This window comes from Chiloscyllium plagiosum, unplaced genomic scaffold (genome assembly GCF_037043375.1).
Source record: "Chiloscyllium plagiosum isolate Xiang-an unplaced genomic scaffold, Cpla_swu_hap1 HiC_scaffold_30, whole genome shotgun sequence".
NCBI classification, from domain to species: Eukaryota; Metazoa; Chordata; class Chondrichthyes; order Orectolobiformes; family Hemiscylliidae; genus Chiloscyllium; species Chiloscyllium plagiosum.
Genome location: NW_028270168.1, coordinates 29957213 through 29969864, shown reverse-complemented (window position 1 = coordinate 29969864; position 12652 = coordinate 29957213). Strand labels below are relative to the sequence as shown.

The following is a 12652-nucleotide window of genomic DNA, read 5'->3' as shown; positions in this document are numbered from 1 at the left end:
GTTGAAATTCAAAGCAACCAACATAGTCTCATTTATTAAGGTAATCTTTGATCTCTAAAAGGCAGTTTAACAACATTCTGTCCAACCATACTATCCTCCTTCTTCAATAATGTTAATGGAGCAGCCGAAATTTGTACAAATATCCCGTAAAATCCACATATTCTGAGGAACTGCAATGTCTCTCATTTGGTCTTAAAAACAGGAAAGCCTGTAACTGCTTGAACTTTAGCTTCTCTGGACAATACTTGACCCAGTGACCAGTGTGTAGAAGGTATTTGGGTATACTGTTGTCATCCATCCGGTGAATGTGGCCAAGCCAGTGCAGATGTTGTCAGTTTAGCAAATGGGTCTATGTTGTTATAGTTAACATGTTCCAGGTGTTCTGAGATGGAGAGTTTGTTCTACCAAGAGATGTTGAGGAAACACCTGGCACAATGAAGGTGGAATCAATTCAGCCAATTCTGCCTAGCAACTGTTGTCTAGGTATCACTAATGTATAGGAGTGGACAGAGGACTGGTAGACTCAATTTTGTGCTTTCAGTCAAGTTGCTGTAAGTTCCCACTTCTTTTTAAACTCAGCTTGGAGATATAAGCTACAGCTTTTGGAATGTATGTGCTGATTTCAGCATCATGTGACAGATTGCTGGTGAGAGTGGAGCTTCACTGCGTGATCAACAACCTCCAACATCATGTTGTCAAGGCTGACTAATAGCATTGGAAGAAATGAGATCAAGCAGAAACATCGGAGAGCCCCGAGAAAACTGAAGTCAAAAAGTTCTGCACCCTCTCAGCCCATTGTCTTCATTGACAGCTAATAAGGCAGACTCTCTTGCTACAATGGAGTTCCTGAGTTGCACAAGGTGATGCTTCTTGCAGAAGGGACTACAAAACATCATCTCACAAGACAGAAAGCTGCCAATGATTGTTTTTAATAGAAGGAGTTCAAGAACAGTGTCCAATGAGAAATCATATGTTTGAATGGAGGATCTAGTTTCACTGTGATAACATGTACAATAGCCAATATTCATTATTTCAGCTCACACATTAATAATAACCATTGTGTGGGATTAGATGACTACAAACACCTTTAGAAGTGAAGCAGGGAGGAATGCAAAGAAAATCAGGCTCATTAACATGTCATGCTTGATACAGTGAATACTGATGAACAGGAAAGTATTTGCTCATTATTGTTCAGCATAAACAAGAAATAGTCCTGACGCAGAGAACCATTTAAGGTCCTGATTAGAATTGAGATTGTGGGTGTAATACGTCACCCAGTGGTTGGAAAGGCTCATTATCTTCTCTTTGTTGCAATCCATGACAGAATATTTTAGAATTTTTTTGGGCAGTTTTATTATCATAATTTGCCCAGTGAAATTGGGTGAAATTTACATAGAAGACAGGATCACTTCCAATCAAAGAAAAAGGTGTTTTGTAAGCCCACAGGCTGGGCTCTAGCAGAGTGATGTTTTGGCCTGTTGATATATCAGTGCAATATCTGATGTGTGTGTCTGTGGGGGAATAACTGGCAAATTTCCCTGTCTGGTATTAATTAATAGGTCATGATGTAATGTTTTTCAAGCATTGCCGTCAGGGTGTATTTTGTTTGAACTGGAATTTGTACACCTGCCAACAACCTTAGACCCACAGGGCTTAACACTGTGATATCATTAAATTTTCTTGGAAGAATAACTTTCACAACATTTCATACAATTGGTGTTGTATTGGATCCCTGTTACTGTCACTATCAATTTGCCAGCTCTGCTGCTAAGTGACACCAGGCAAAAAGTGACAGTATTAGAGTTTTACTTGAGTGCAATGTTTTCCCCTATGAAGCTTTCTAGTTGAACTGTTATTTAGCACAAACTATTTCAAATGAGAGCAATGTTCCAGACAGCAGTGGGGGTATTGCTATCATGCCCATGGTTCCAATATTTGCTTTGGTGGAGTCAAGAACATTTAGAAATTTTGACTGGTGCCTGTACATGTGATAATATTGTATTTAGGAAGGCTGACCATAAAGAGGAATCAGAAATAAACTCTGGTGACATTTCCAGATCAGTGATTGATGAATGTATTGAAAAGAATAAAGATGTCAGAAAGAAAAATAAAAATAAATCTGTCAGTGAGTGGTTTCTAATCTAATTTACATATATATCTATCTCCTGATATATTATGTATCACAAAATAAATGCCGTCCATTGTAATAAAAATATATTCCTTGTATTATTTCCTTTGACTTTTCCGGCACTGTACACTTCTTGGACTTAAGTCAGTATTCAGACTTGTTCCCAAACTGTTGAATGTTGCTTTAGAATTGGCAGCAGAGAATCGTCTCTGTGAGGAAGATCCTGAATGGTTTTTAGTGCTGCAGATGTTGACATTATTGAGAATCATGATGGAAACACTCTTCCTATCACTCTGTTCCATGAAATTGTTTAAAAAAAACATCTTAATGAATAAACTAAACAAATTGGATATTTAAAAATTCATATATGGTGTAAATATGCAAAATAATACTTCATAATGTATCTATCTATCTAATCATAAAATAAGTATTCTTCTTCGTTGACCGCACATCATCACATTCCAGGTTCGTATTCAATGAAATAAAAAGTGACAAATCTGAACTGAGGAATGAGAAATTGTATGAATCAAAGGAAGGAAAGTGACTGGAAAATTATTAATGGAAAACTGCAAATACTTTATAAAAACAAAAGGCTAGAATGGTTAGTCAGAAGATTCTACCTGAAATGGTCTAAAGAAAATCAAATCTCAGCATTTTTAGTGAAAACTCTATGGTCCACCATTTGTCCCCTTAGGTTTCCTGACTGGGCTCAAAATATACATTTTACTATAATAAAAACTTTGCAAAAGTTAGATATTCCTTAATTATATTAAGCAAATGTCTTTTTGTGTACTATGATTAAGATTTTTACTTAGGGACATCAGCTTCTCTCAAAAGCCTGAGCTTTGCTGTTGATATTTTTCCCAGAGCTCTCACTCTGTCAGCTGAAGAGAGTTAATCAACTACACCTGTGCCTGTGATTCCCATGATGCTACAATCTGAGCACGCAGTGTGAAGAATTTCCCAACATTAAGATGGTTTTCTCAGAGCAAGTGGAAGTATGCTTTTCCTCATGCTATAATGGGGTGTTTGAGTTTCTCCGAGTTTGTGAATGATGGGCATGAAAGCTGGAGAATGAATTTTAAAAGCTAAAAGTTTTAATTCAGAGGTAGTGTGGAAGGTAGTGTATACACCACCTGTACCTTATTTAGTTCCTGGTGAGTAATCCTAAACCAATGTTGTTCACAGAAAATTTACTTATTTTCATTAATATCAATGTCAAATTGCATCTTTACTCAGGCTATAACAGTCAGTTTTCCCAGATGATTTCAAGATGAGCTGGAAAATGAATTTAATGTGAGCTACACATCAAGGTCCCTTGCTTTTACTTCAAAGAGTTCATCTCCAAGAGATCAAAAAAGATGATTGTTATAATCTATACTCTATTTTGTTTATGCATAGAATTCCAAAACAATTACTGATAAGAGTTTTTATTGCATTATGAAACATTTCCTGACAAAGCAACCATTATTTTCCAGCTATGCATGCTGATGTGCTAAACTTTCTAACCAAATAGTCATTAAGCAATGATTAATGATTGTGATTTTTGAGAAGATTTGTAGCTCAGGTTAAGTTTCAGGTTGTAAGTTTGCTTGCTGAGCAGCTCTGCGAGAAACTTACAACCTGAATGATTAATGACCTGAGGCTTTAAAATGACATTTTGTATCCTTAAAGTCAGTTTTACATGTGGAATAGCAGATTGAAACAAAGATTTGTGTCTTTATGAAAAACATATCAACTGAATTTTATGAAAGATCCATTAAGGTACATTAAAAACAGTGCATTTCTGTTGCTCATAAAAGTGTCTGAATTCTGAAAATAAAATCAATTTCCTGCTGATGTCGATAATCAGGTCCTGTACTATAGCATGAGCCAAAAATTTACAAGTAGCTGTCAATTTAGAGAAGTTCTCACAATATTTGGATTCCAGATTATTTCAAAATGTCATAGATCGACTTTCTACCTGTGTTATCTGAACAGTGGCTTTAGAGACGGGGCTAGTTTAATGACAATTCACATCATAATTTAGCACTTGATCCAAGATTGCACATTAAACAACAACATGAGACCAACCTGTGAATTATACAATGTATTGTAAATCCTGGCTTTATATATCATCGTTCGTATTATAGTGTCTTATGTGTTTCCTAAAATCTGCTGCTGTACAATACAAAGCATTATGAAGTGGAACTGTGCAGTCTCACATATCACCATATGTCTTCAGGAGTTCTATGTTTCTCTAGCTTCATCACTTTCCCATTTACATTATACAACCTTACTGTGCTTGGTGAGGCCACCACAGAATGTTAAAAAGTCAAATGTTAAATAATTATAGACTCTATATGGTAAAGAGTAACAAATGTCTGGTAGTAAATTTCACACAGTAATTCAAACTTGTGGTTCTGCTGAGGTTCGTAAGCATCTTTGCTTTCGCGGTTTATGGTAACATCAGAATTCTTAATTGAATTACTGCTTGGCAACTTAGTGCCAGACATTTGAATTCCTTATAATATGTGGCCTGTAATTATTTTACATTTTGTTTCCATATCCTATGGGTATTATAAATCCTACAGTCATACAGTTACAGACAGGTTGTACACATTGTCCTTGTATTTGACACTCAACAGTATCCTCCAAATTCATCATTAACCTATCTATATTTGTTCTGGCATTTTATTTTTACTGTTTTTAAAGCTTTTTATCCCCCCACAAGCTTTTATAATTTTTCCATGGCACACACACTATCTGAAAATGTGTTGCTGGAAAAGCGCAGCAGGTCAGGCAGCATCCAAGGAACAGGAGAATCGACGTTTCGGGCATGAGCCCTTCTTCAGGCTCATGCCTGAAACGTCGATTCTCCTGTTCCTTGGATGCTGCCTGACCTGCTGCGCTTTTCCAGCAACACATTTTCAGCTCTGATCTCCAGCATCTGCAGTCCTCACTTTCTCCACACACACTATCCCCTGACTGAGAGAATGAATGGAGCTTTTCTTGGGCCTGAGCTGGGGATATACAAGAGTCCACCTCTTCTCCATTCTCATCTGATCCTTAGTGAGGAAAAACTCCAACTACTCATTTTGTTCAAAACTCATTTCCAACTTTGAATATTTCACACAAGTGGAAGAGATAATTAACCTGTAGATAATCGTGTGCTTGTCCAATTGAACTGAGGTTATCATACTATATTAGTGTGATAATTATCACTCTACTTATAGGCCAAAAGGTTCAAATTCTGTCTTTGAGCAGATTCATTAAAATATCTATAATATATGTAAATACTGTTGGTTTGTAATGTTTTCCCATTCACTCATCGGAAATCTGCATTGCTGGCTGAGCCAGCATTTAGTGTCCATTCTTAGTTACCATTGAGAAGGTGATGATGAGCTGTCTTCTAGAACTGTTGCAGTCCATTTGGAGTAAATGCCCTCATAACGGAGGATTGCAAGCAAATCTGTAACCTCTCTCCCTGAAATCAAAATTCTTCCACTTGGAAATAGGAACAAACCTACCCACAGAATCACTTGCCACAAAGGATCGTTGTAGGTCAGTTCTAGTACGATTAATGTGAATGGAAAACTAACTACTGGGGCTAATGTACTGTAGCCAATTTGCAATACGGTAAATGGAGACGAGTCTGCAAGCTTGTTTTTTCTATAAGAGAGCACCTCTGATATTAATGATGCTTTGCTCAACAGGAAGGAGCTATAAATACACTTGGAACTTTAGAAAGAACTTTAGCAGAGTTAAAAACTTATCCATAATAAAACAGAAACCAATAAAACTGGTGGAATGTTTCACTTTTGCATAAAAATATTAAAAGATAACTTCACTTCAGTGTAAGAAGAAAAAGACATGGGGATATATGATCAGTTTCAATACATTTTTCTGTACTTTTGTTAAATTTTGAATTTTTTAAGAGGGCCAATGACATCATGTTAGCTGGGACTGTTTTTTTTTGTCATCCTGCTGAGAGTGAACTGATGTGTTTTTCACATAGTGTCTGAATTCATGTTGGCTGAGCCTGGCTGTATTTCTGAATTCAGCTCACTTAAATGCCCTGTGCGAGTGAGAAATTAGGGGCTTCAGGCAAAATACGTAATTCCCTGCTGCAAACCTTAAAGCTAGTGTAAATTTGAGTATCTTTGTTTTGATCTGTTGCCATTTAGGAGGATCAGCAACTGGATTCCTATTCTTCAGTGCAACCCTGCTGCATCATTGACATTGATGAGAAGCTGAAGAGTTTCCTGGCTGTCTCTTATCAGTAACTCTATTGGATGGCCCTTGTGAGGTCTTTTGTGTGTGTGTCCGCTCAATGGAATTTCAGGAAAATTACACTGGAAGCATATGACTTCTCACTACTTCAAGCAATTTATAAACATTTTCAATGCTTCCACTTGTTTTGATTGGATGTCAGTCAGGATTCTCCAGGAAATGGACATGAGGTTCAAACAAGCCAGAGACCTGGTCTTAAGGGTCACTTTTCCTCTGGTGCACTTGTGGAAAATTTCTCTCATTATGTTCTTCGCTGGGAGGAGAAAGACACGACTCGTAGAGCTGTTTTAGTTTTAATGCCCTCTGGATTTACCATTTGCCATTAATATCAGGCTAGTCTGACAATAGCTTCTGGCTGGGGTGCCACCTGTATTCTCTATTTTACCGAACTTAAAATAGGACACCAGAGTAATTCGTAATGTTTTAAAACAAGGTTAAAGCTGAACCTTTTTCAGCTAGAGGAGAAAGTAGCTAAAAGGCTTAAGAGAGCTACAATATTTAATGGCACTGAAATCCAAAATAGTGACCACAGTGATCAATTTTATTAGGTAAACTTTGTTGGTGTTGCCATTTGGACAAAGGTATTAATCTGTCTAAAGTAGTTAAACATCCTCATTTAAAATAGTATTGGATTAATTAAAAAGTTTCAAAACTCTCCTTACTATGGTACAAAATGATTTCAACCCAGATATTTCTTAATAGCCAATATTTACTATTCACACTTCCTTTCTTTTTTTAGGCAGATCTGTAAAGAGTTCACAGATTTATTGGCTCAGGACCGATCTCCTTTGGGAAACAGCCGCCCCTCAGCAATCCTGGAAGAGGGAGTCCAGAGCTGCCTGACTCACTTCAGCCTGATTACACATGGCTTTGGGAGTCCTGCCATCATCGCTGCATTAACTGCCTTCCAGAATTACCTGGTGGAGGCTCTAAAGGGGCTGGATAAGATGTTTCTGAGCTCATCCAACAGCCACCCCCCGGGGGAATCTGGGACTAAAAGCACAGAAAAAGAGGCCAAACATCGGAAATAACCAGGGACAGATGGCATGGACCAAACTGTTCTAATTATTAAAGAGATTAAACAGTCATTCAACGTGCAATTAAAAAAAAGGACAAAAAAAATCATCAGGATTGTGTGGAGGTGACTGCACAGTGACAACTTTCTAATTGAGGTGAGAAAGCAAGGAAGAAGCAGGAGAAGAGAATTAGCCTGGTTTTGTCCGGACCAAATAAGGCCTCGGCTTGGGCTGATCTCAATCAGTGATATGCACATTGAATTACTTTGGGACAATTGATCCAGAATTTGGGAACATTAACATGGCAAGACATTGATAAAGCACAAGCTTGGAGCATCAGCCTCAGCAGAACGAGCAAATAGTGTTCCATATGTATATATTTATTTATGTGTAATTAAATGGGAACTTTAAATAGACCCACGCAAGCTATTTATCTGCTGACCTGGTTTTCTGCTGTGAGTTATAGGAGATGAAGACTTGGTTTTAGATTTGTTTTTTAACTTGAGGGTTCAGGCACAGGATAAGGGCAGATTGGCAGTATCTGTGTATAGGTTATTGTATTTTCTTGTGGAAGTGATGCACAGAGGAATATTTGTGAATGTGTTCCTGAACCATATTTTGAAATGGTGGCGTATGAGGTACGAGGTTATAAATCTCTTAATTTGTTTGTCTAGAGTGTTTCATAAATTGTTGAATAAATTGTGCTGCTATACAGAACAATTCTATTATATATTTCTTTCATGTAATGAAAGCACGGTTGTCAGGACTTCGCAAAAAAAGGTTTAAGCTGAACCAATGTTTAAGTTTTAAACCCATGAGGCACTCTGTCTTGTTAATAAAAGAAAATGATTTAAACGGTGCTAAACTTTAAATGTTCACTTCAGTTGACTTATTTTTCCTTAAAACCTACAATCTAGTGCAATTAACACAATCTTTTAGTTTTAATCTGGCAGTTTCAACAATGACCTGAATTAAACATGATTCTGTTTGACACCCATACTAGGGCAAATTCTTCACTGTTGGTGTGATCAATATGGAGTTACCAGCATGAGATGGCTTAATTACCTACCCTACTTCACTGTGTAAAGAACAATTGTGAAAACAGTAAATAGGGTGGGTCATATCATCAAATCAGTAGCAGAACAATTGGGCAACTTATCAGACAAAGCAGGAAACAACCCATAGGCAAAAGAGCTGTTGTGACTTTTCTCTTGAAATCTGCACTGCATTTCTGGATAGAGATTATCCCCAGACCCTTATTCCATTCTTGTAATTGTGAAGAGGAATACCTAGCATTAAAATAACAGAATATTGCCTGCTGATAAATCAAATGTTCAAATAGATAATTGCTGCAAAATAATTGAAATGGAATATTTCCCTTTTACAGTGAAATATAAGGCCTCACTACCCTCCCCTAGGAACATGCAGCCCTAAGTGCTATGTAAGAGGGTGCATTTTAACATTCCATTGGTTCCACCAGGCTTGAAGAACAATTAATCTGGAGTTCCCCCAAGATATAAGCTCACCCTATGTACTTTCAGAAAGCACCGTAAAAAAAAACACAGTACTGTGAAACTAAGCAAAAACAATTCTCAGGAAGAATTTATATTGTTTCATGTTCTCTGCTGTTGAATCAATATTGTTGAATTAACCCTGTCCAGTCTTGTTAAACATTAACCCTTATCAAAACTCTCTTTACATTTAAGAAGCAATGGCATTGAAGCATATTGTATGAATTCAACTCAGGTGTTTTAGTCCATCTGTCTATTTTCCATAAATAGATAGGTATAAGAATTGGTGGCATGCTGAATCAGAAGAAGTTTACATAGAACATAGAACAATACAGCACAGAACAGGCCCTTTGGCCCAAGATGTTGTGCCGAACATTTGTCCTAGCTTAAGCACCCATCCATGTACCTATCCAATTGCCACTTAAAGTTCGCCAATGATTCTGACTCTGCCACTCCCACAGGCAGCGCATTCCATGCCCCCACCACTCTCTGGGTAAAGAACCTACCCCTGACATCTCCCCTATACCTTCCACCCTTCACCTTAAATTTATGTCCCCTTGTAACACTCTGTTGTACCTGGGAAAAAAGTTTTTGATTGTCTACTCTATCTATTCCCCTAATCATCTTATACACCTCTATCAAGTCTCCCCTCATCCTTCTCCGTTCCAATGAGAAAAGGCCTAGCATGCTCAACCTATCCTCGTACGATCTATTCTCCATTCCAGGCAATATCCTGGTAAATCTTCTCTGCGCCCTCTCCAAAGCTTCCACATCTTTCCTAAAGTGAGGCGACCAGAACTGCACACAGTACTCCAAATGTGGCCTAACCAAAGTTCTGTACAGCTGTAACATCACTTCACGACTCTTGAATTCAATCCCTCTGCTAATGAACGCTAATACACCATAGGCCTTCTTACAAGCTCTATCCACCTGAGGGACAACTTTCAAAGATCTATGAACATAGACCCCAAGATCCCTCTGCTCCTCCACCTTACTAAGAACCCTACCGTTAACCCTGTATTCCGCATTCTTATTTGTACTTCCAAAATGGACAACCTCACACTTGACAGGCTTGAACTCCATCTGCCAATCCTCAGCCCAGCTCTGCATCATATCTAAGTCCCTTTGCAGCCGACAACAGACCTCCTCACTATCCACAACTCCACCAATCTTCGTATCGTCTGCAAATTTACTGACCCACCCTTCGACTCCCTCTTCCAAGTCATTAATAAAAATTACAAACAGCAGAGGACCCAGAACTGATCCCTGCGGAACTCCACTTGTAACTGGGCTCCAGGCTGAATATTTACCATCTACCACCACTCTCTGACTTCGACCGGTTAGCCAGTTTTCTATCCAACTGGCCAAATTTCCCTCTATCCCATGCCTCCTGACTTTCTGCATAAGCCTACCATGGGGAACCTTATCAAATGCCTTACCAAAATCCATGTATACTACATCCACTGCTCTACCCTCATCCACATGCTTGGCCACCTCCTCAAAGAATTCAATAAGACTTGTAAGGCAAGACCTACCCCTCACAAATCCGTGCTGTCTGTCCCTAATCAAGCAGTGTCTTTCCAGATACTCATAAATCCTATCCCTCAGTACCCTTTCCATTACTTTGCCTACCACCGAAGTAAGACTAACTGGCCTGTAATTCCCGGGGTTATCCCTATTCCCTTTTTTGAACAGGGGCACAACATTCGCCACTCTCCAGTCCCCTGGTACCACCCTGTTGACAGTGAAGACGAAAAGATCATTGCCAACAGTTCTGCAATTTCCTCTCTTGCTTCCCACATAATCCTAGGATATATCCCGTCAGGCCCGGGGACTTGTCTATCCTCAAGATATTCAAAATGTCCAACACATCTTCCTTCCTAACAAGTATCTCCTCTAGCTTACCAGTCCATTTCACACTCTCCTCTTCAACAATACGGTCCCTCTCGTTTGTAAATACTGAAGAAAAGTACTCATTCAAGACCTCACTTATCTCTTCCGACTCAATACACAGTCTCCCACTACTGTCCTTGATCGGACCTACCCTCGTTCTCGTCATTCTCATGTTTCTCACATACGCATAAAATGCCTAGGGGTTATCCTTGATCCTATCCGCCAAAGATTTTTCATGCCCTCGCTTAGCTCTCCTAATCCCTTTCTTCAGCTCCCTTCTGGCAATCCTGTATCCCTCCAATGCTCTGTCTGAACCTTGTTTCCTCAACCTTATGAAAGCCCCCTTCTTCCTCTTTACAAGACATTCAACCTCCCTCGTCAACCAAGGTTCCCTCACACGACCATCTCTTTCCTGCCTGACAGGTACATACATATCAAGGACACGTCGTATCTGTTCCTTGAAAAAGTTCCACATTTCCACGACATCCTTCCCTGACAGCCTATGCTCCCAACTTATGCTCCTCAGATCCTGTCTTACAGCAACGTATTTACCCTTCCCCCAATTGTAAAACCTACCCTGTTGCACGCACCTATCTCTCTCCATAACCAAAGTGAAAGTCACAGAATTGTGGTCACCATCACCAAAATGTTCACCCACTAACAAGCCCATCACTTGTCCCGGTTCGTTACCAAGTACCAAATCCAATATGGCCTCCCCTCTGGTCAGGCAATCTACATACTGAGTTAGAAAAGCTTCCTGTACACACTGCACAAACACCGCCCCATCCAATCTACTTGATCTAAAGAGCTTCCAATCAATATTTGGGAAGTTGAAATCACCCATGACTACTACCCTGTGGCTTCTGCATCTTTCCAAAATCTGTTTCCCAATCTGTTTCTCCACATCTCTGCTGCTATTGGGGGCCCTATAGTAAACAACCAACAAGGTGACTGCTCCTTTCCTATTTCTGACTTCAGCCCATACTACCTCCAAAGGCAGATCCCCCTCGAACTGCCTTTCTGCAGCCGTTATACCATTTCTAATTAGCAACGCCACCCCCCCCTCCTTTTTTACCACCCTCCCTAATCTTACTGAAACATCTGTAACCAGGAACCTCCAACGACCATCCCTGTCCCTCTTCTATCCACGTTTCCGTGATGGCCACAACATCGTAGTCCCAGCTACCGATCCACGCCTTAAGTTCACCCACCTTATTCCTGATACTCCTTGCATTGAAGTATACACACTTGAGCCCATCTCTGTGTCCGCAAGTACTCCCTGTCAGTGCTACCTTCTCCACAGCCTCCCTACATTCTTGGACATCCTGACAAACAGCTAGCCTACTTGCTGGACTACAAGTCCGGATCTTATCCCCCTGCCAAATTAGTTTAAACCCCCCCGAAGAGTGCTAGCAAACCTACCTCCCAGGATATTGGTTTGTTGTAGGATTGAAAATTAGCAAACTAAATATGAATGACTTTTTCCTACCCCAGTCCGATTAAGAATCTAATGAAAACAGTTATCAGCATCAGGAAATATTTGCTGTTCAAAAAGTCCTGATTAGTTTGACTCGATGATTGTTAATGTATTCCTAATATAAACAGTACTGCTGATTTGCAAAAAAAAGACATCTCTGTCACAAGATAGCTGCTTAGTACAACATGGAGCTGGCAGATAACCAAGTTAAGAATGAGATGTTGGAAAATCACAGCAGGTCAGGCAGCATCTGAGGAGCAGGCGATTCTCCTGCTCCTCAGATGCTGCCTGACCTGCTGTGCTTTTCCAGCATCACGCTCTCGACTCTGATCTCCAGCATCTGCAGTCCTCACTT

At 39.5% G+C, this 12652-nt stretch overlaps 1 protein-coding gene across 1 annotated transcript in view; it reads left to right on the top strand.

Moving 5' to 3' along the window:
* Window positions 1–8284, top strand: part of tfap2e (transcription factor AP-2 epsilon) — a 78762-nt gene extending 70478 nt beyond the window's left edge. The window contains exon 7 of the mRNA XM_043717717.2: window positions 7140–8284. Coding sequence (XP_043573652.1) covers window positions 7140–7431 — 292 coding nt within the window. The 3' untranslated portion in view covers window positions 7432–8284. The remainder of the gene's footprint in view (window positions 1–7139) is intronic.
* The last annotated feature ends 4368 nt before the right edge of the window (window positions 8285–12652 follow it).